A 22,010-nucleotide genomic window follows, 5' to 3' on the forward strand; every position below is an offset into this window, starting at 1 on the left:
AAAACTTCCCTTCAACAACTTTCAAGGAGATGCTCTTGTGAGGTAGACAAAACAAACAAACAACAACAAAAAAAATCCCTTCATTCTCCATAAATTTGTTTGTTTCTTGATTAGCAAAAATACATCTTTAGCATAAAATTTCCCCCCCAGCTGGTTGGGAGGCTGGAACAGGATTCCAAATCTGAGGCTGATAGAATTTTTTGGCGCAGCTGAAAAGATAAGAAGTATGAAATATAAATGACCTTTAAGAATGTGGGGAGAGACCCCCTGTCCCTCCGGGGTCTGGCATTGTCTCCGCCAGACACGTGGTGTGGGGGCATACCTATAGCGTAGGTTTGGGGTGGTGCCCGAGGGGCATTAGTGATGCACAGGTAGCCCATTGGTATTCATTTCGTGTCACAGGTAAATTCCCAGGGGCGAGGAAGATGGAGCCCCTTGTTTTCACCTCCAAGCCTTCACGGGCTACAGTGGCCGTCTGGGGCAAAAACCTTTCAGAGGCCAGCCTGGCCAACGTACCAAGAATGTCCCCTACCAAGCATTTCTTGCACGGGGAGAGTCAGAGGTGAAAATAGAAGTGTTGCAATGCCACAGTTACACGGTATGCATTTTGGGAGGTCGCCCGTCATCGTTTTGCTATGGGGAGGGCATGCTTAAGCTGGTTTCCAACCGCAGTTCTTACTTAAGGGAGGTGAGACAACCTAAGCAACCTGTGTGCTAGGTCAGAAAGGAGCATCTGTCACTTTCTCCGTCCCCCAGTTTTTCTTTCATTCACCATCGGTGGCCTATTCGCTCGCTACTACCCCAGCGCCGGTTCAGCTCCCAGAGTCTGGGGAGCCTGGAAAGCCGCCCTCCCCGCCACAAATTGCTTTAGATTCCTCCCCAGCCTCCCGTGCCTCCAAAAGCCGAAAGGGAGTAGTTGCCTGCCCAGCTCAAAAGATGCCTGACAAACAGCAGCTCAGGGAACCGGAAGCGAATGACAGACGGCCGGAATGAATCATTGAAGACTACATTTCCCGCCATACCGCGCGAGAAATGGACGGTGGCCATGGCGCCCACCGGTCGCGGACTACACTTCCCGGAGCGCCCCGCAAAACGTGGCTTGCGTCTGGAACGAGTGCCCGTAGACTACGTTTCCCGGAGCGCCGCGCGAGGCATAGCCCGCGACGAGGCAAATGGTCGCGGACTACACTTCCCGACGCGCCCCGCGAGGCGTCGCCAGCGGCCGGCCGAGGGCGTGCCGATGCGGGAGCTCCGGACGTGAGGCATGAGCGGCGCCCTCCCCCGGCCCGCGCGCGTCCTGCCGCCTCCCGGAGCGAGGGTCTCACGGCGCGGGGCCTAGCGGCGGGCATCCCAGGCCTCGGCTTTTGCAGGGGCAGGTGCGGCCGCGCCGGGCGCCGGGGAGGGCGGCGGCCACCATGGAGGTAAGCGGGCCGGAAGACGACCCCTTCCTGTCGCAGCTGCACCAGGTGCAGTGCCCCGTGTGCCAGCAGATGATGCCTGCCGCGCACATCAACTCGCACCTGGACCGCTGCCTGCTGCTGCACCCCGCGGGACACGCGGAGTCCGCGGCCGGGCCGCACCGCGCCGGAGAGCGCGCCAAAGGGCCCTCGCCGCCCGGCGCCAAGCGGCGGCGGCTGTCGGAGAGCTCGGCGCTGAAGCAGCCGGCCACCCCGACGGCAGCCGAGAGCAGCGAGGGCGAGGGCGAGGAGGGCGACGACGGCGGCGAGACCGAGAGCCGCGAGAGCTACGACGCGCCGCCCACGCCCAGCGGCGCGCGCCTCATCCCCGACTTCCCGGTGGCGCGCGCCGGCAGCCCCGCCAGGAAGGGCTCGGGGAAGCGGCCGGCGGCAGCCGCCGCGGCGGGCAGCGCATCTCCGCGCAGCTGGGACGAAGCGGAGGCGCCGGAGGAGCTGGAGGAAGCGGGCGGCGACGGCGATGGCGACGGCGACGCGGACGCGGACGGCGAGGACGACCCAGGGCACTGGGATGCGGACGCCGCCGACACCGCCTTCGGGACAGGCGGCGGGAGCCGCGCGCACCCCCGGGCGCTGGCGGCCGAGGAGATCCGACAGATGCTGGAGGGCAAGCCATTGGCTGACAAGATGCGGCCCGACACCCTGCAGGACTACATCGGGCAGAGCAGGGCCGTGGGGCAAGAGACGCTGCTGCGCCCTCTGCTGGAGACCAACGAGATACCCTCGCTTATCCTGTGGGGACCGCCGGGCTGCGGCAAGGTGAGTGCGGCGCGCCCGCCGCCACTGAAGCTTGCCTCCCTCTCTCTCCCCTTTCCGCCCTCCAGGGCTTCGGGCCAGCACTGCCAGGGGCGTCTGCGATGGGCGTGGGGAGGTCACAGGTACCCGCGGCCGTGTTCCTGGACACACCTGCAGGGCTGGCTCAAAAGGCAATGGCTCTGAATGCCTGTGGACTCCTAGATTTTGTGCTACCTTTGTGCCCTGCCCCATGTCGGCTCCAATTTTTAGTGACCTAATTCCGAGGAAAACAGCATGCCACATGCACTGTAAAAGCCTGGTGTGTTCCATTTGTATATATACGGGTTCATGTAGGATAAAAGTGATTAAACGCTTATTTCTGTTGTGCATTCTTTCCCGCCCACTAATTGGTTCAACACTAGATTTTCAGAATAAGAAAACTCTTTCCTCTGCACGCTTTTTCCTCAAGCTTTTCCGTAACTTTTCTCATATTGCTTTGTGTAGCAGCAGCAGCAGTGCTGATAACCTTCATCAGGGACTAGCACAAGGGCACAGGGGGCACTTTGGATACGGTGGGTCTAGAGAGTGTGTCATTGGAAGATCAACTGAGACAAAATGAGGAGGAGGTGAGCCTGAGAGACTGTTCAGACGCACTTAGCAGTTGGTGTTCCCCCATTTGCAGGAAGAGGGAGGAGAAAATAGGGAGAGACAGGATCTGGGGTCAGAGGGTCAAGAGCTCTCCTACCCTTGAGGTTCAACTCTCTCATACACAGGCATGTTGATAATTAACTTCTTCCAGCTTTGACTCTCACAATTTAACCACAGTTCTCTTCAATTTCTGGAATGCATCTTGCACTTCCCAACTTGTAATGCTTTTATCTTTCGCCAGGCGTACATAAGATGTGTCCCAAATACTGCCCAAATGTGTGCTGGGGATCAGACCCAGGACGATCACTCTACCACTGAGCTGACCCCCAACTCCCAGATAATAATTTATGACCCTAGTAGAATTGATGTGTGCCCTCAATTGCTACCTACCCCATTGGGGGTGGGGGGTGTGCACAGTGGCATTCTTAGTAATTAGTAATTATTAAGTCTTTATATAAAATCATGAGAATGAACATCGACCCTGCTCCTGTCTCAGACTGCAAGACAAGATGTGCAGGGAGACAAGTGGAGGAGTCCCAGAAGATTTAGTACAAGATGGTCACTGGCCCGGCTGCTCAGGGAGGTGACGGGTGATGAGCTGCAAGCTTTTGTGACATGGGAGCCTGATCCCAAATGGCTGGCAGGCAGACAGGGATTTGATGAAGAAGTAGGGACAGTGTCTAGCAGTGCTGTACAGCTTTTAAAATAAAGTGCCGCCTTTCCGTTCAGGAGCCGATTTGCCTCTCAGTGCACAGCCTTCCCTTTCTCTTTACTCCCATTTTCACTACGATGCTGACAGTAACCTTAATAAGGGCATGGGCACTCTGCCAAGCACTGCTTAAATGCCAAGGACTGAGGACCAGTCCTTGCCTGGGACCTCCCTTTGTTTTTTGCTCAGTGCTAACAGGATTGAGGTGGAGTTGTGTGTCCTACTAGAGGGGACATTTTGAAGTGACAAGCTGTGTCTCCAAAACGAAGTGGTTGTCGTTCACTCCTATTCTTAGCTGTTCAGCTGAGCCGCCTGTTCTGGCTGTGGTTCCAGGGTCAGCTCTACACCCTGGTCCTTCAACCACAGTGCTTTCTTGGCTGGTGGGGGAGAATTTTTCTTTTCTCCTCTCTTTGGGAGGTCACAGCTGTTACCTACATTGCTAAATCAAGACAGCCATTCTTCATTGGGATTCCAGAGATCTTTAGAGTCCCCAAGAAAGGAATTTAAAGCAGAAAAGTTCAGAATTAGCTTCAGAGTTAGCTTGCTTGCTTCACTATGTGTGTATCTTCTGCTTCTCTCTTTGACATTCCAAAATACACTGTAGTAATTCACAACACATCCATACCTCAAAGCATCCTTCAGAATCCACAGGTTGCTTGGAAAAAAGCGCCTTCCCACCAGAAGCTTCCTGGCCAGCTTTTCAAACTGTGTGTGTGTTTTCTTTTCTAGACTACCCTGGCTCACATCATAGCCAACAACAGCAAGAAACACAGCATAAGGTTTGTGACACTGTCCGCAACAAATGCCAAGACAAATGATGTGCGAGATGTTATAAAACAAGCTCAGAATGAAAAGAGCTTTTTCAAAAGGAAAACTATCCTTTTTATTGATGAGATTCATCGGTTCAATAAATCTCAGCAGGTACATTAACTTCCTTTTTTTGTCTTTTGGTCATTGTTTATCAAACTCAGATCACTTCAAAAAGTATAAAGCACTACAGGCGCCAGGGACTGTTGTGTTTATTAGCTCAGACTACAAAGAGGCATCAGCTTTTTTAATCTATCTCTTTCTCGCTCCTCTCCCCCACAGTTTCTGTCCCCCTTTTTTATGTGACAAGAAAATGCTCTCTGTAATAAAGGGATGCTTGGTGTTTCCCTGTAAAAGAGCAGCTTTGGATTAAGCTTCCAGGGTTTATGAAATTTTCATCTCACATATTCAGTCTTTGTGAGCAAATGTGATTTTAAGATCATTATTTGAGCTTTTTAAATGTTTCCCTTACTTTTAAAATTATGCTGTATATTTGTGCGCCTTCAGGGTCATCAAAGTGGATGATACAGTAATATAGTCATCCCTGATTACTTTAATGACTTTCAGAAATACACCACCCTGTTAGCATTCTGCCCAAGTTAACCTGGTAGATTTCACTGGAACTACTGATGCACCTTAGTGTTTCTCCCTAAGGCAGCACCTGCTGGTTTTATATTCACTGGGTCTGCAGGACGGTTAACGTGATTATTTACAATGGAAGTACTGGTGTTTTTGTATTTTCTTCTGCTTCTGTAAATAAAAAAGCTCATATGATATGCATAAGCTATGTACCAGTTCAGTTTTGGGTAGAAGGTACAAGGGAGTCATTTGTGTTAAAACTTAGCACTCTAGCAGCTAAGTTTTTGACTTAGGAACCAAGGAACTCTTTCAAATATAGTGCTCATACTTGGTGTCTGTAAGGTAAAGATAAGGAAAAAGGGAGTGGATAGTCAACTTACATGGGGCGCTGCAGGCGACTGTTGACTGGAATCGCTTTCTTCTGTTTTCCTCCCATGATTAGGACACTTTCCTTCCTCACGTGGAATGTGGGACACTCACCCTGATTGGAGCAACCACTGAAAACCCTTCCTTCCAGGTCAACGCAGCGCTTCTGAGCCGCTGTCGGGTGATTGTTTTAGAGAAGCTTCCAGTGGAGGCGATGGTGACTATTCTAATGCGCGCAATCAACTCCCTGGGAATCCATGTCCTGGACTCCAGCCGGCCAGGCGACCCTCTGAGCCACAGCAGCAACAGCAGCTCTGAGTAAGTTGACTGTAGGCAGAGCCCAGGGGCGCATACCAGTACCACCCTGAGGAGCTCCTGGCCTGGCCACCCCCCGGAAGGGGTGGGGCCTCATCAGGGCCGGCGGAGACCTGGCAAAAATAGTGATGGCCAGTGATGAAAATGCTGAAGCAGAGGGAGGCGCGAGGTGACCTCCGCAAAGGGTTCCTCTGTTAAGATGGATTTTCTTGTTTCTGACGGGTGTAACCATGACTCTTTCGGCTTTAATGTTGCTCTGTGGTGGTAGTGCTGGGGTGTTTGCTGTTGTATTCAAAGTGCTTCTCCTAGCTGACTGTTGTAAAAGCTTAGAAGACTGTGGGAAGCCGCACTGATGGTTTTAAAGGGTTATGTGTCCCCCACTGGACAGAACAAATAGGTGCATGCTTCCTAGATTTAACAGGTCTTTGGAGACTTACCTCGTGGACTTGCATTTCTTTTTTCCCAGCAGTTTATTACTGTTTTTAAAAACATTAAGAGAAATTCAATGTAACTGTAACCATACCGTTATTTAACCCTTGTTTCACACCCAGGGAGCCAAAGTGCTGAAGGGACGGGATTCGTATTGAAACGGCATGTGAGGTTGTCTCTTGCCTTTGACAGCCAGCTTCAATGGCACAAGCACCATGCATGTTCACGGCTGCACAGGTGTATGTTTCGTGGAGAATCAGCTTAATTTCTTGGGTCAGAGGTTTTCCTTTTTTATATTAGAACACATTCCTCCCAAGGCATTTGTTCATGTGTCAACTGAAGCACACAGTGGAATGTAATCTGGTTGGGACCCAGCTACTGCCCTCCTCCTGGTGCTGTGGGCTCCCCAGCTGCTCGCGCCTGCCCCGAGGCCAAGTTCTGGAGCCGCTTTTCTGTGGGGATTAATGTGGAAGGCACAGTTGCAGGCTCAGGCTTAGGTTTCAGTAGGCTCTGTGTGCCTGGCCTCTCCCATTTGTTCCCACCCCACATGTGGGAAGAATGCTCCTGGTCTCAGGAAAGCCTAAAAACATTTGGCCGGCTTTCCTGTGCGGATGGAGACTGCTTCATCTCAGCGCGCAGTTGTGTGGAGCAGCTGTTAGAACTGTGGCTGGAAAGGTCTGGAAGCTGCTGGTATCCATCAGGTGTGCTGCGCTCAGCAGACCCGCCGGGGTCTCGGGCTCTGGCCGGGGTGCTGCACCTGTGTGGTCAGCACCGTGACTTTTACTCCCCTTTGCCTTCTTACGCCCCCATCTTCCTGGGAGAGCTCTGAAAGCAGGAACTTGCCCTTACTGGTTATTTTCCAGTATCACATCTAGCGTATGTTTAATGAAGAAAAGCAGCTTAATTTTTTTCTATTTTATTTTATTTATTGTTTTAGTGTAGTCCAACGTAAAGGATAATTACCCAGGTAACAAGAGCCTTTTTCTATAATACCATTGCCCTTTTCATGACAGCAAGCAGAGTAAAAGGAAAGAATAAAAACTTAAACCTGTGAACTGGTCGACTTGTTAGCAGTGGATAGGAAGGTAAGTTAGGCGATAGCACAGGCCACAAACAAATCATTTACATTGTGAACGAGTTCCTGAGAGAAATATCTGCCAGCCCGCTGGCCTTGGGTACCTAGGAGTGGATCATGTTGTCTTTCAGCTATGGTAGGTGAAGTTCTACTTTCAGATCCCTGTTGACTGGTATCATCTGTGTGTTCATTCCTGTGCACACGCATCAGGCTTGGTCACTCGAGTCCAGCCCGAAGCAGAGAGCGTTATCCCCAGCAGTTACTTTCTTTTTTGGAGGGCTGGGATATGTATTTGTATCCTCCTGCCATGTTTGGGTGCCCTGGATGGCAGCTAGAACATGCACAGAGAAATCCGAGGTTGTAGAAGGCTGTGCATGAAAGGAGGTGAGCTGGGTGCTTATCTCAAACCATTCCTGCAGCTACTTAGGTCATTCCTGTTTCTGCTCAAGGAATTGTGAGTTCTCACAGTGTACATGTGTGCGTGAATAATTCCCATTAAAGCTGGAGAAAAGCGTTTGGTTTGGTGCTGCAGATTGGACAAGGCCTTATATATGCCAGGCACACATTTGGCCTACGAGCACCACCTCCAGCCTGAGTCTTCCATGTAGGTGAGGGTGCCAGCTAGAGTTCTGGAGGGTGGCAGGAAGCTTCCCCGTGCCATAATTCTTTGCTTCGCATGGCCAGTGAATGGTTGCTGGGTGTTTTGCTATCTGAAAGCATTTTGGTCACATAAAACAAACAGTAAAGCATCCTATCTGTGCTGGGTTAATTCAGGAAGTGAGGAAAAATATCCCTGGGCTGTGGTATGATGCACTGGTGCCGCTGAAAATGGGGAAGAAAAGCAGTGTTTAATCACCCCGCCCTGTGTGCTGCTCTGAGGGTTGTAGGTCCTCAGATCACAGGACATACATGGAGTCAGAAGCTCCTCTAGGAAGCTGTGGGTTGTAGACCAGATAGCATCTTTGGAGAAGGCGGAGGTGTGAGCAGCATAACTGCCTTCTAGCTGTCCAGCCAGGTGGGCTTCCAAGGCCTGGACTGAAGTGCTCAGTGGTCGTGGGACCCTTTGAAGGGTGCTTGTGGCTTTACTATGACTTAGGGCTTTTCTCTAATCACGTGGAAAACGGAGGCCTAGACAGAGTGGCCCCCAAACAAAATGCCTAACGATATTTTGCTGTCTCTTTTTTTGAAATGTTTAAATTGTTTGCCCGCCTCTAAGTAACATTTCCTGCTGCTACAAACAAAGGTAGTAGAACATGGGGATTAAAGGTACTGACCAGAGTAAATTGTGACTGTGGAGTGGATTTTAGTACTTTACTCAGACTTTTTTTTTTTTACTGTAAAATAACAAGGTACATAAGTTTAGTATAGCAGTGCCTGTAATCCCAGCACCCAGAAGGCTGAGACAGGAGGATTGCAAGTTCAAGGCTAGCCTGGAAATATAGAGTGAGACCCAATGTCAAAGGAACAACAGTGTAAGTACATTGAGATAGCTATGCTAATATAAAGAGAAAAGTTAACATACATGAGCTAATCTGAGTATAAAGAAAAAATAGGTATGTTAAATTGGTGCAATAACAACATCAGAAACTAGAAACTACTCTCGTGGACACTACGTTGGTTCCCTGTGACGACTATATAACAAATTACAGCAAACCCCATGGCTTATAAGAGGAACTTCATTTTCACAACACTGCAGTTGGGACCAAGATCAAACGCTTCCCCCTGTCAGCATCGTGTGCTCCCGGCACTCTTTAGCTCGAGGCTGCATCGCTCACCTTCCTGTGACCTCTGTGTCTTCTCTGTCTTTTAAAAGGATGTTTGTTATTGGATTTAGGGTGCATCCTAAACCCAGGGTGGTCCGACTGTGAGATCCTAGCTTCACCTCCACAAACCCTGTGGCCAAAAAGGTCACAATCACAAGTTCTAAGGGTTAGAACTGACATCTGTTGGGCTCACTGTTGCACTCACTACAGGTCCCTCCCAGGAAAGTCATGGCTCTGTGAGATTTAACAAAGGAGGATACTATCTGTGAAATGCACGTCCTTTCTTTGTGGAGAAAATAAGTTTTGTTCTGTTTTTACTTTCACTCTGGTTACCATAGAAACAACTTGGGCTTGAGGCTCTCCAAGACTGACAATTCTAAAGAGTGTTCTATTGAATTAATTCAAATAGTTCTCATCACCAGTTATTTGAGTGTTTGTGTTGTGGCAAGCACTGCCCAAGCATTCTGCGTGCTTTGTGCAACCCTCTGCCCAGCTTTGGTTTCTTTTCGTTAGATGAGGAAACTGAGGCATGAAAAGGTTAAGTAAATGCCCACAGTCCCCCAGCTTGAACATGCTAGTACTGCTTTCACAGGGGTTCTACTAACTGCTCAGGGATCTCAGTTCTCCATACACTGCTTTGTGTAAGGAAACTTAATTTGTAAAGGATGAGGAGCACAAAATCTCTTCCACAGGGCATCAGGAGGGCCTCTCAGCCAGGTCCGCACGTTGCTGTCTGGGACGCGTTGTGCCAGGGTCTGCCCCTGGAGATCTGGCAGTCAGTAAACTGGTGGTGGTAGAACCACATCTGTACTGAGCAGGAAGCTTCCCCACCCCAGGATACATGCCCGGGTGAGAACTGCTATCAGCAGCTGTCAGCCTGTCTGTCTGTGTAATGTTCCTATTCCTTGGGTTTGTAATTTATGGATGGAGAGTTCAACCAAGCCTTAGGTCCTGCCATGAAATGTCAGGTACACAAAATTTACCTACTTCACTCCTCCACCTTTAATATCCAGCCATCTAAGTTAGTGTCCTCCAAATCCCAGTATTTCCGGCCAGGAGAAGGCGGTGTGTGGAAGGATAAGGACCCAGGAGAGGAAGGGAGGGGGGAACTTTCTGTATTCCTCTTGTAGGTTCAGAGCTTCCTCCTGAGGGGAGGAGCGAGGCTCCCTAGGTCTGTTTCGCCTGGGTCCTATCAGAAGGAATCTGGTCTTCTCCAGCACGTTTGTGTGAACCAGTTTTCTCCCTTACTATCGAACAGTTGTTTATTACATATTTACTATCTGTTGCTTATTCTTTGTCTCTATGAGATATTTGGCAATCTGTCGCCAAAGGAAGTTTTATCTTGTTTACTTCTAGTTTGCCTTTGGAAGGTAATGGAAACATTTATATGTTTATGCTTAAATTTTAAAATGTTAGATTGCTCTAGAACACTACTTTTTCAAGGATCTTTAAATAAGTTACTGTTTGCTGAGGTGTTTTATAAGGATCAGTACAAATTCCCCTTTCTTTATTCTTGACATAGGTTCTTTTTTCCCTATTCTAGGATCTCAGACCATCTTAGTACTTCTTATTAATCTGCAGAGCTCAGATAAGCAGGTTCAGGACATGCTGGGTTCAGAACACGTTGAGTAGAACCTGCAGAGCTTCCTGCATGGCGTTCTGAACTACAAATTTCCATTTTATAATGTCCTTATGTGACTGTGGTGTCACCAACAGCCCTGTTTCGTTGGTTGGCCAGAGTTTCTGATGCTTCATTTGGGTTTAAAAATACTCTGCCCTTGTAGCCGGGAGTGAAGTTGGGAATGTGGATCACACCCAGGGATGAGGTTTGGGCTGAGTGGGGGCTGGTGGCATTTGTGTGACAGCATGTTCCTTCCTCAGAAGTATTAACCCGGAGCAGCAGAATGCCTTAGACTTTCATAAGGTTTAAAATTCTAAGAAAGGGCATGCAATACACAGCATTTTCAAAGCCTGACTTACGGTACACTGTTTATAAGGAACAATAAAGGACAAATTCGTAGGAAAAGGATATATATCAAAATATTAATTTTAAATTAGTTCAGGAATGTATACTGAAGTTAGTCTAGAAGTAGGTGACATTTCTCCTGTTGCGTATTTTTAAATTTTAATACACATGTATTTTAGAAGTAATATTCAAGTCTGAGTAGCTTGTTTTTCGAGCCATTATTGTTAAGGTTGTGAAAGTGGACACAGTGTCATCTCAGATTAGTTTAAAAACTTGGGCCCAAGGTTAATCACCACATGGCTGGCTGAATCATAAAAGAAATCCAGCAGATGACCTGGCCACTGTTATCTCTAGGTAGTGGAGATAGGGATTTTGTTTTCTGTACTTACTGGGTTTTTAAAAGTAGTGCTTCACTGAGAGGTGGTGAGAAGGTGAAGTCCGCCGTCCACCGTGCGGACACTGCGGGCTTCTCGGCTGCCAGGCACCGGCGTCACGTCACGGGGGAGGAAGCAGCCTGATTTCGCGCTTCAGGTGCCCCGTCTAGTGGGATGGAGAGACGAGGTGGTGGCCAACAGCAGAACTCATGGTTCTGGGCGTACACAGTTCCACCTGCTTTTACCCCCGTCCCCCCGCCGTGGTCCTCTGGAAGGCCGTGCTTTGGTCCTTCCCAGGCGGACCGGAAGTGCTGGGCAGCTTCGGGTCTCTTCCTCCTCAGCCACTCACGGATGAATGTGCCCTTCTCGTCAGTCACATCGAGGACACCCGTGTCCCTTTTCGTGCTCTTTCCTTGTCGTGTTGCCTGTAGTACATGTCCTATCACTTTCTTTTAAGTCGTCTGGGAAATCTGGTGTCTGGCTGAGAGGTGGCGGTGAGGTGGCTCTGGCGTGTGTCTTGAATGGCCTGGTGAGGAGCCTGCTGAGAGGACACAGCCTTCGGCGGGGAGCAGGTTGAGGCGTCAGGCTGTGAGCAGCCCTCACCAGGAGTCTGTGGCCGTGGTCGGTTAGAAAGCCGGTCAGGCCAGCTGTCCGCATGGGCAAGGCCCTCCCCGGGTAACTGAGTCGCCGCCATCTCTGGTAGACGAGGGAGTGAGAGGAAGCAGCCTTTCAGACCCAAGCGCCTAGTCTCAGTGAGGAAGCTGCCGCGTGGTATTATGCAGTCGCCCCCAGATGAGCCTAGGGGAGTACAGTAAGGCGTCTGGGGTAACCCCAGCAGATGAGCGGAGCCCTCGGAGCTCTCCCCTGCCCAGGCCGGGTGGCACTTGTGTGTTCCACGCCACGATGTGAGCAGTCCCAGTGGACTTACGTTGCTATTGATACTTCCGGTTGAAGGATGATAATGACTTGGGTGAGCTATAAATTACATTTTGCTTCACAACCAGCAGCTCAGGAAATCACAAGACCCTTCCAAGTGATGTTTTAGCTCGCTTGTCTGACTAGACTGGGAAGGGAAAATTTTGCTTAATCAGACTTGAAAGATAATCCATGAGGCTTTTTTATGATGGTCCAGATGTAGAAGTCAGATCTTAAAGTTGAGTCCTGACCTTTGGAGAGAGGTTAGGTGATTTACCCAAGATCTCCCCAACCAGTCCTGGCATCCGCTGATGTGTTCTCAGACTAGTGACCCTTCTGCCCCACGTGGACTTACACTTTTAATACCCTGATATGGGGAGGCCAAGAGCTAGAGACCTGGTACTAGTTTCCACTGTACCCTAAAAACTGGGGACCGTGTTTGCAGTTTGTAAAAGGAGGGGATTGACCTGTCTATGCGGAGCCTTTCAGAGCCAGTATCCTGGCGCAGTTCCACTTCTCCCTCTTGTGGGAGACTGTCTGAGCATTCCCATGCCACCCAGACTCCCCAGCCTTTGCAGCATGTGTGAGGTGCAGGGCTCAGAGTGAAGTTTCACTGTCCCACAGCGTGACATCTGGTGGCAGCTTCACACACTCCCGAGCCTATGTGATGCTCTGAGACCTCCAGCGTCTCTCTTTTCTCTAAGATGCTTAATTAGCTACATTAGTTCAGAAGAAGGGGCAGACTCTTTGAGTTCAGGGTGCTTCCCAGTGAATTCCCCGAGGAGTCTTGGTTCATCCCGCTGTGTGCAGAGTGGATGTGGTCTGAACGGGAAGTCACTGACACTGGTTGTGTTGCAGGCCCTCCGTGTTCATAGAGGACAAAGCGGTGGACACTCTGGCTTACCTCAGCGATGGGGATGCCCGCACTGGCTTGAACGGACTGCAGCTGGCAGTGCTGGCTAGGTTAAGCTCCAGGAAGATGTTCTGTAAGAAGAGTGGGCAGACGTACTCCCCAAGCCGCGTTCTGATCACCGAGAATGATGTGAAGGAAGGCCTCCAGCGCTCCCACATTTTATATGACCGTGCCGGTGAGTACCTGGGGTGTTGAAAGTGTCACTGTGGGGTGCTCATGTCCAGGCACCAATGCTTAGCTGGGTCAGCACATACCCCAGAGTCTCGGGTGGAACTGCATACTGGTGATGGACAGGGCCGACCTTTCGGAGGATAGGCCTCGGGCAGAAGCTGCTCGGGTGAGAAGCAGGAGGAGCTCTCGGTTTGAAATCACAGGCTTCCACTTTGTGTAGCAATGTCATTCAGTTTTCCCCGTTATTGTCTGGGGGCGCCCTTCAGAGTACAAGCGCTTGTGAAAACTCATGCGTTCAGCTGAAAGTGGCTAAGTCTTATCAGTAGTCAAGCAGTGACAGAAGGACTTCTGCTCTAAGTGGCTCAGTGGCTTTCTTGATAGTTAAAATCCTAAGTTTCTAGAGTCTGAAAATTGTTTTCTATGGATCCTGATGCTTTCATGTAGCTTTTTTTGAAAATTTAGCTATGCAGTGTGCACAAGGCTGTGGTAACGGCAATCACAGATGGGAGGTGGCCAGCGCCGCTCAGATGGTGAGCACAGGGCGTTCGCATCCTGTTTAGAGGAGGTAGCAGGTGAAGGTAGATCACTGGAGATCAGGCTGGGGCACTAATGTGGCTCTGAATGCATCATAGTGCAGTAAATGGAAAAAGAATTTCCACATGTTCAAGGGTTCTGCAGGTTGTCAAGCTTCCTGTGTCTCACATCGACTCTGCACGTCTCCAACATCCCTAGCAACAAGAGTCCTCCTTCCTGTTGGAGAAGGGGGTGGCTTCAGAAGGACTTTAGTCCCAGGCATTGTTCCTTCCTGGGCGCACACACTCACCACACAACCTCAGAGAAGTGACCAGACCTCGTGGACGTTGGTGCTGTCTGCTCGGCTGGGCGTTGTGGGGTGTCCCTGGGGCCAACGACACATGACACGTGACACATGGTCCTGGCTGTACGTGCCAGTGTCGTGCCTCTCGGCAGGGCCCTCTCACAGGCTTGCTCGCCTGGTGCTCTTGACTGTCATGTCAGCCTTGGGAGAGTCTGAGAAGGTAGACATCTAAATGCAGGGTTCTGTTTGGCTCTTTCCAAAATACAAAAATGAGCTCAGGATGTACAGTGAGCAGACTTTGAAAAGTGACAGAACCCTCCGTGTGGACTCCCTGTGTCTGGGTTTCCACAGTGGTCTTCTTTCTGCCTCTTCGCTGGTGTCCTGAGGCTGCTTGTGACTGGAGTCTTCTGTCAGTGTTCTTTTATACTCGATCAGATCATCAGCTAAAGTCCATGCAATGTGGCATTTGCTAGCAATCAGTGAGTTTTTCACAGATGTTTAAGAATTCTCAAAATTGCCTTAGTATGTAGCTTAGTAATGTCACCCCCATTTTACAGAGAACTGGTCTTGCCTCAGTTCACAAAGCACATGGTAAAATCGTCCTCAGAAAGGCCTTCCTTCCTGCAGTCTGTGAGCCTCCATGCCATGGTTCCCAAGCTCACCCTGGATGTGGCCCTGAAAGTCACAGCTGGTCCTGGGGAGCCATACCTGGCGGAGTCACCATGTCTCTGGCACATGCCTCAGCCTGGGGGACCTGGGGGACAGTGGAGACCTTGAGAACCCCACTCTGTGCTCCCTTCAAATATCAGTGTGTACCTTGCCCCTGATGACACACCAGCCTGTCTCCCTCAGGAAATCCACAGACAGCATAAATGCCATTCTCATCCTTGAGAAAGGTTCTTTTCAGGCTGTTTCTCAAATAGACGTAGAAGCATTCCCCTGGAAACCAGTTCGCTTAGACTCTTGAACCTCTCTGGTGAGACAAAGACCCTACTCCCAGAGTTTTTATTGGACCTTTTAATATCACCTGGGGCATAGTTACCCACTAGTAGGATTCAGTAACTACTCAGCTTTGTCTACATCAGAGTGAAGAAATTTCAGGTGCTAAGAAACTCTGGCATGCATTGACACAGGGTTCTGTAGAAACGGGAAACTGCTAGTTACAAAGCAGTGTATGAGAGATGCGCACATGGCAGATTGTGTGGCATCATTAGAGGATGCAGCGTGGCATGGCATTTCTGTGGTACTCGTTCTGTGGTGCCCAGGCTTGTCTTAATTAATGCAGCCCTGGGAAGTCGGTGCAGTGGTGACCCCATGTTACAAGTGGGAACTTTGAGGAGCGGGAAGGGTGAGGAACTTGGCTATGGCCATGCGTGAGTCTGGGCTGTGTGGCCCCAGAGCCTGTGCTCTGGCCTGGGTACCCCTGGCATTGCCTCTTGCATGCCTGGGAGAGCTGGGGGATGTGGAACCCATGTTTTGGGCATGTAACTTTGACAGAAAGTGGACCAAAAGTGGTTTCTTCCATCCTGCCATCCCCATGCCTTTAACCCGCCCTGCCCTGTAGAGTGGAACACAGGGTATCTGGGGCGGGTGTGGGAGAAGGGCCAGAACCCTGTGGATCACTGGGACGCTTCCCAGTTGGCATGCAGCTGCTGGATGCACTTGGCCATCCCCGACACTGGGCTGCTCAGTTCAGTGCCACCAGTCTGGCCTGGGTCTCCTTGGAAATCAGGCCCTCAGGGTCCCTCCCCTCCAGTGGGCCTACACCTTGTCATTCACTCCCATCTGCGTCTGAAAGCCAGGTGTCTCCTGACCAGCAGGTTGCACAGCTGGATCTGGTCAGGGGGCCCAAGCACCACCCAGCAGAATAGGGTCTCATGGCTGAGCTCGCTCGTGTTAAGCCCAGAGCTGTGCCTCACAGGAGCAGTCCCTCTGCTTCCGCAGGAGGATCCTGTCCTTGCACTGAAGAGAGAGGATGTCAGGAAGTTATGAATAGTATGTGGGTGCCAGTGCCATTTCCTGAGAATTATTTATAATAATCAAATATGTTTTTTCCATGTTACTGATTTGCTTGCCTGTGAATGCAGGGTCAAAATGGGACAAAAACCAAATGGCACGTTCTTGCAGGATGAGAGCAGTTAGCCCCTGTCCCGGTCCCCTGAGTGCTGCCATGCAGACATTCCCGAACCAAGGATAGGGTTCAGATAGCAGGAAGGCACTGGAAATTACACTGAGCCACAAACAGCCTGTCACAGCTGCCCTCGCCACCTCACTCCATCCTGGTGCCCTGACTGAACCCATGCCCGGTTCTCTCCAGTGGACCGAGGAGGCCAAGGACGGAGCTGCCTTACAGGGCACAGCCCTCCCCCACCCTCCGCAGCAGCCTCTTCCTCTGCACAAGGATGGGTTGTTGCAGGCACCCGAGCCCCGAGGAGAGCCCTGCAGCGTGATCAGAAGATCCTGACTACCGAAATGTTCAAATCCTGTTACCGCTGGAATCACATTGCCGTTAATCCCCTCCAAACCCTTTCCCCCCCCTCTTCAAGCGCAGTCATCCCACCCTCCTTGCCGCTCCCGAGAGTCCGCTTTCCCAGCCGCTTCAGTGGCACTGCCCTGGCTGCCTCAGGATCCTGAATCACTCAGAGCACTTGCCTTTGCCATCACTTTGACTGCGAGGAGGAGCCAGAAGGGGCGGGGAGACCGTGACCTGATGTGCCTACCATCACGTGACTTGCCGCCGCGGTCGGTGAGCCTGCCTCTGTTGCACGGTGCTGGGCTGCAGCGTTTGCCGCGTCCCTGGTCACTGAAAGGACGCCCCAGAACAGGGATTCACCACTGCTCAGAAAGCGGCGAGGACGGAGGGATCAGTGTGATCCGAGTGAGGGGCAGGACCTGGAGGGGGATTCGTGGCAGTGTCTCTCACTGGAATGGTTTTTAAACTGTGAACATCAGCCACTGTATTTGTCGGTTGTCCCTGTGCACAGAGGCAGGTCCCAGAAGTGGCGCCTCCCTCCCGGCAGATGCTGCCTGAAAGCAGCAGTCAGGCCCGCTGTCTCCGGGCCTCCTGGACCCTGTGGGCATGTGCAGGTTGCGCGGGGTCGGTGGGGCTGGGGGGGCCGCCCAGTAAGCGGGGCTGTCTCCTGCAGGGGAGGAGCACTACAACTGCATCTCAGCGCTGCACAAGGCCATGCGCGGCTCCGACCAGAACGCCTCGCTCTACTGGCTGGCACGCATGCTCGAGGGAGGAGAGGACCCGCTGTATGTGGCCCGGAGGCTCGTGAGGTTTGCCAGCGAGGACATCGGTGAGTGCCGGAGGCTGCTCGGAGGAGGCCGAGGCGCGTGGAGGATGGCGTGGGGCCGCGTGGGACTCACAGAGGCGGCTTCCTGCAGGAGTTTGGCCATCCATCTTGGCCGTGTGCATGCTTTCACGTGTGACATTTTCATAGTCTCCATTTTCTGTTTTCAGGACCATTCTGGGGACACAAGTGGCTGGTTAGGCTTGAAATAAAAGGGACATTTTCAGTTTGCCTTATGGCCCCGCGTTGAGATAGCCGCCTGCCCCGCGGCAGAGCAGAAGACCCGGCGCTGTTCACAGACAGAGCCAGGGCACTTGGCTTTTCTTTGATCTTTGTAAATATTCTGCCATTAAGGTGTCCGCCCTTTTGAATGTCTTCGTGCTTGTGCTCCTCATTTGTTTATGTAGTTTGCTGTGTCTCTCTTTCTCTTTCTCACGTTAACTGCTGGATGTAAAGTTTCTATCCTCAGGGGAAGGAAGCAGCTCTCAGCGCCTGTGCTCGCCACTCCATGACTGCTCCTTGCCTAGGTCGGTGTGACCAGCAATGTCAGTCTGCTTTGCTGAGTGGCACTGTTCTGGTCACTGCATCTACAGGCAGCGGTGGGCTCCGGTTGCAGCTGTGCACGGACCATGCAGTGTGCGCTGTGACTTACATGTCTCTGTCTCTGTGACAGGCCTGGCAGACCCCTCCGCACTGACACAAGCGGTCGCTGCCTACCAGGGCTGCCATTTCATCGGCATGCCGGAATGTGAGGTAAGTCGCCGGCCCCATCCTCTGCAGGTCTGTTCTTTACTGGTGTCCTGTCCCATGGTGCGTGTGAGCCAGTGTCCTGCCATCTCCGTCACATCGGAGACAGAAAGTGAGGTGCCCAGCTTTGGAACAGCCATCATTGTGTAGCATTGGAGACTCCTTGAGAGACCCTGCTGCCAACGAGCTCCCGTTTTCCAGCTGTGCAAGGAGGCCAGGGTTCAGAGCGAGGCCTTCAGGATTTCCAGGGGGCAGAGGGGCAGAAGGAGCTGAATAGCTGGCTTTGCAGTTTCTCCCCAAACACAGCAGCTTCTCACCTGTCTGTCCTGTTTATTGAGGGGTTTGGAAACATTTTTATATAGTAAAATGACCTTTGTTTTGAAAGAATGAAAACCGCTAGCCCAGCCTACCTCTCACATGTAGGGATTTCCATTCTTCTTGATACCTGGTCTTCTGGCTACGGCAAAAAAGGCAGATGAATCTTAGCGGGAGTCTTGAATTAACCAGAGGTATCAGAGTAGAGTGCCAGCTGTGGCCTCCCCCACCTCACACCTATCCTTCTTGGCCCAGGTGCTGCTGGCCCAGTGTGTGGTCTACTTTGCCAGAGCTCCCAAGTCCATCGAGGTGTACAGCGCCTACAACAACGTCAAAGCCTGCCTGCGGAACCACCAGGGCCCGCTGCCCCCAGTGCCGCTGCATCTGAGGAACGCGCCCACCCGGCTGATGAAGGACCTGGGCTACGGCAAGGGCTACAAGTACAACCCCATGTACAGCGAGCCGGTGGAGCAGGAGTACCTGCCCGAGGAGCTGAGAGGCGTCGACTTCTTCAAGCAGAGGCGCTGCTGACTCCGGGCGGCGCCCGCGGAGGGGTGGAGCGGCTGGGGAGCTCGGGCCGCCCGGGCAGGTGAGGACAGACCAGTACTCGGTGCCGGAAGTCAGGTGGAGGCAGGTCTTCAACTAAACGTGTCACATTGAAATTGTGTTCATTTGCACCTCGTGCAATGGTTATGCTTATGAAATACCTGGCAGCTTTGTGCAATGATTAATGTTATAAGGAATTATCTATTTTGTCATAGTATTTAAGTCATAATGTCATTTCAGAATTCAGTTAAGTAGGATTTTTTTCCTTTAAAAAATGTATATTCTGGGTAGTTTCAATTGGTTAAAAAAATGTAATCGTGATTTAATACTGCATAGTGTTTTGGGTATTTTTTTTATATGCAAAGGTCTTATGAGCCAATAAAACTATTTCAAAGTACTCACCAATTCTTGGACATTTTTCCTGCATGGAATGGGAGCCAACTCCTGGCACCACTGCCCTTCCGTGGCTGGCAATGGAAGGAGAAAGCCTTGTTGGTGAGGTCGGGGACCCTGATCCCTGGGCCGCTCTTCCTGCTCCCGCTAGGTCCTTTTGCAGCTGTGGTTTTCTGAACAGAAATTCTTAGTTTTGTGTGCTGAAGTTCCATCTGTCGGTGTTCCTTGGCTTGGTGTCCCCTGGACCCACTGCTGATTTTCATTGGCCCCCTTCCTTGGTCCCCAAGCGCCTGTCACCCCCGGAGCAGCTGCCATTGTGGTCCAGAGGCGCCGTTCTTTCCTGGATCCGACGCACCGCTTCTTGGTTTACCTCAGTGCAGCACGCCTAGTGTCACCAGCCTTGAGAGGACACGCCGTGGGGCTCTGTGACCTGTGGCTGCAGGCTGGCTGTGCATTAGCGCACAGTCGTCACCCCAGAGTTTTCCTTGTGTCGCTCGGATTTCCTCTGCCACCTTCCTTGCGGGATGCAGGACCCTGTGCTCCATATTGCTTGCCTGGGTGCACGCACCCTCCAGTAGCCTCGTGAAGCAAGCGGATCTGTAGAAACTGAACATTCCTCCTTCACACTTGTCTCACACTTGGGGAGAAGTGCTAGGTCAGGGTCAGGGTCCATTTGTTTACTGGTTGGTTGGTTGGTGGGGCCCAGGCCACGAGGAACTCTTTTGGTCATAGTAAGGGCTTTGGCGTTAGGGTTTCTGGTAAGGGAGTGTCATGATGAGACTTAAATTTCATAAGAGTAATGTCTAGTCTTCCGACATGCAAGGGAGAAAAAACAAAGAAAAGAGGCTGCTGTTGGGGGTACTGGGGGGCTGCCGGAGAGATGCAAGCACCCTCTGGAAGGTTCAGGAAAAAAACTGCTGGCTTTGTTTGGAACTGACGGCATAGTAAAGGCGGGCAAAACAAGGTAGTGGCAGCTGATTGGAGGAGTATTGGCGTGCAGGAGAAGTGGGGGGGTTAATTTTAGGGTTCGCAGGGGCGCTGTCCACCGCCGTGTTAGCTCGCACAGGGAACTCTGGCAGATGAGGGTCACTTCTGCTGCCACAGGGAGGGCTGGGTGGAAGAAAGGAACGCGGAATCTCTAGTACCACAGGGAGGGAGGGCACGGCAGGGCTGACCGGGTGGAGCAGCATGGAGTGGGTGACTGGTGTGTATGGTGCACACGCGTGAAAACAAGCTCGAGACGGCTGTCATTTATAGAGAATGTGATGGATGCCACCTCGGTCCTAAGTCCTTGGCACGGGCTGCTTATTTGAATCCTTGATAACTTAGTAAGCCAGGTGCCTTTATATTGTCAAGATGACGAGCTGGGGCACCGGGAGCTGTGCTCTTTCCTCAGGACCCAGGCTGTCCCCACTCCCTCTGCCCCGCTCTGGCGCACCCCCTCTGCCCCCATGCTGTGCCAGCTGTGGCCGCAAGGCCTCGCAAGCTGAGCCTCAGCTGTGCTGCTCTGCCCTGTCCCCATCCTTGACTCTGGCTTCAGTTTCTGGGGGTGCCCTCAGCCTCGTCATTTTCAAGCCTTCACTGCCAGCCTCCTGTTCCATGGTTCCCAGAGCTTGCTTTATTCTCTTAACATTTCTGCCTACTTTTGACTTTCCTTTCTGTCCTGTATCGGTTTACTTGTTTGGTGACTACTTCTTGCCTTGAGGATATTCATGTTTTTAAATTTCCCCTCCACATCTCTACTCTTCCCATCTTCCGCGTCTGCTGTGCCTCACATCCCGGTGTGCAGAGCCGAGCAACAGCCGAGAGGTCTGCGCATGTGTGAGGGCTCTGACTCTGACCCTTGCTGAGCTGTTTGCTGGGAACCCTGGGAGTCTGGCTCGGGGCACAGTCCCCAAGAAATAGCAGCCACAGAGTCGGCCGAGTGTGGCTCTGCATTCCAGATGCCAGGCAGGGAAAGAGCAGGTGTCACACATCAATGTGTCTCTTGGTCTACTGGGTGTGTGAAGTGGGACCCACAGCCAGAGCTCTGTTTGGGGTCCTCCTGGTTAGGGGTGCTCCAATGGCCAGGAGTTAAGGGAAGATGTCAGGGACCATTTTCCTTTGACTTCCCTGCCTGGGTCTGCTCTGTCTCCTACCCATGCATCTCTGCTGGGGCCTCTCTGGCGGGTGAACCGGAAGTTTGACTGGGAGAGAATCAGGGCAAGAAGGGTGGAAAGCAGGTCAAAGGCCAAGTGGAGAGGCCCTAGTGTGGGCAGATCCCTGAGTAAGGAACACAGGCACTGACCTTAGAAGAAACAAAACTGTTTCTGCAACATTTCAGACCTTGGAAACTGAAGAGTAGTCTAATAACGGTATGGGAGATGGCCAGATGTGAGCAGATTATAGACCTCAGGAAGCTTCGGGACTACACTTTACATCCAGAAAACAAGCCGAGAAAAGTGTCCCATCCTCAGTAATAGCAGCCTAGAAGTTACTTTTGTCATAATTGAGAAGAAGCAGGACTTACGTGAAGAGAACTGCATACTCCTGAAACCAAAAATCCTGAGCTGAAGTACAGGAAAGCCACTTTCCTGAACAGGTGTGATCTTAAATGGATTTATGTTCCTATCATGCTTGGCAAATTCTGTTTTTACACCCCTGATCTGTTTGGCAA

General features: G+C 51.5%; 2 protein-coding genes across 3 annotated transcripts in view; one reads left to right on the forward strand and one right to left on the reverse strand.

The window, feature by feature from the left end:
* The window catches only part of Mylk4 (myosin light chain kinase family member 4), a 99,120-nt gene extending 93,653 nt beyond the window's left edge, over positions 1 to 5,467 (reverse strand). For both annotated transcript variants that reach the window (XM_063259791.1, XM_063259790.1), the window contains exon 1: positions 5,334 to 5,467. In XM_063259791.1, the coding sequence (XP_063115861.1) occupies positions 5,334 to 5,389 (56 nt within the window). In that variant the 5' untranslated portion in view covers positions 5,390 to 5,467. The remainder of the gene's footprint in view (positions 1 to 5,333) is intronic.
* On the forward strand, positions 1,220 to 19,358 carry Wrnip1 (WRN helicase interacting protein 1). The gene is made up of 7 exons (XM_063259792.1): positions 1,220 to 2,234; positions 4,297 to 4,488; positions 5,396 to 5,637; positions 13,015 to 13,244; positions 17,204 to 17,359; positions 18,027 to 18,106; positions 18,671 to 19,358. Exons 1-7 carry the CDS (start codon positions 1,416 to 1,418, stop codon positions 18,944 to 18,946), a joined length of 1,995 nt encoding a protein of 664 aa, XP_063115862.1. The 5' UTR covers positions 1,220 to 1,415; the 3' UTR covers positions 18,947 to 19,358.
* Positions 19,359 to 22,010: the final 2,652 nt, after the last annotated feature.

Source organism: Cavia porcellus, unplaced genomic scaffold, assembly GCF_034190915.1.
Source record: "Cavia porcellus strain 051 isolate PalLab524CR breed Dunkin Hartley unplaced genomic scaffold, mCavPor4.1 scaffold_13, whole genome shotgun sequence".
Classification (NCBI taxonomy): domain Eukaryota; kingdom Metazoa; phylum Chordata; class Mammalia; order Rodentia; family Caviidae; genus Cavia; species Cavia porcellus.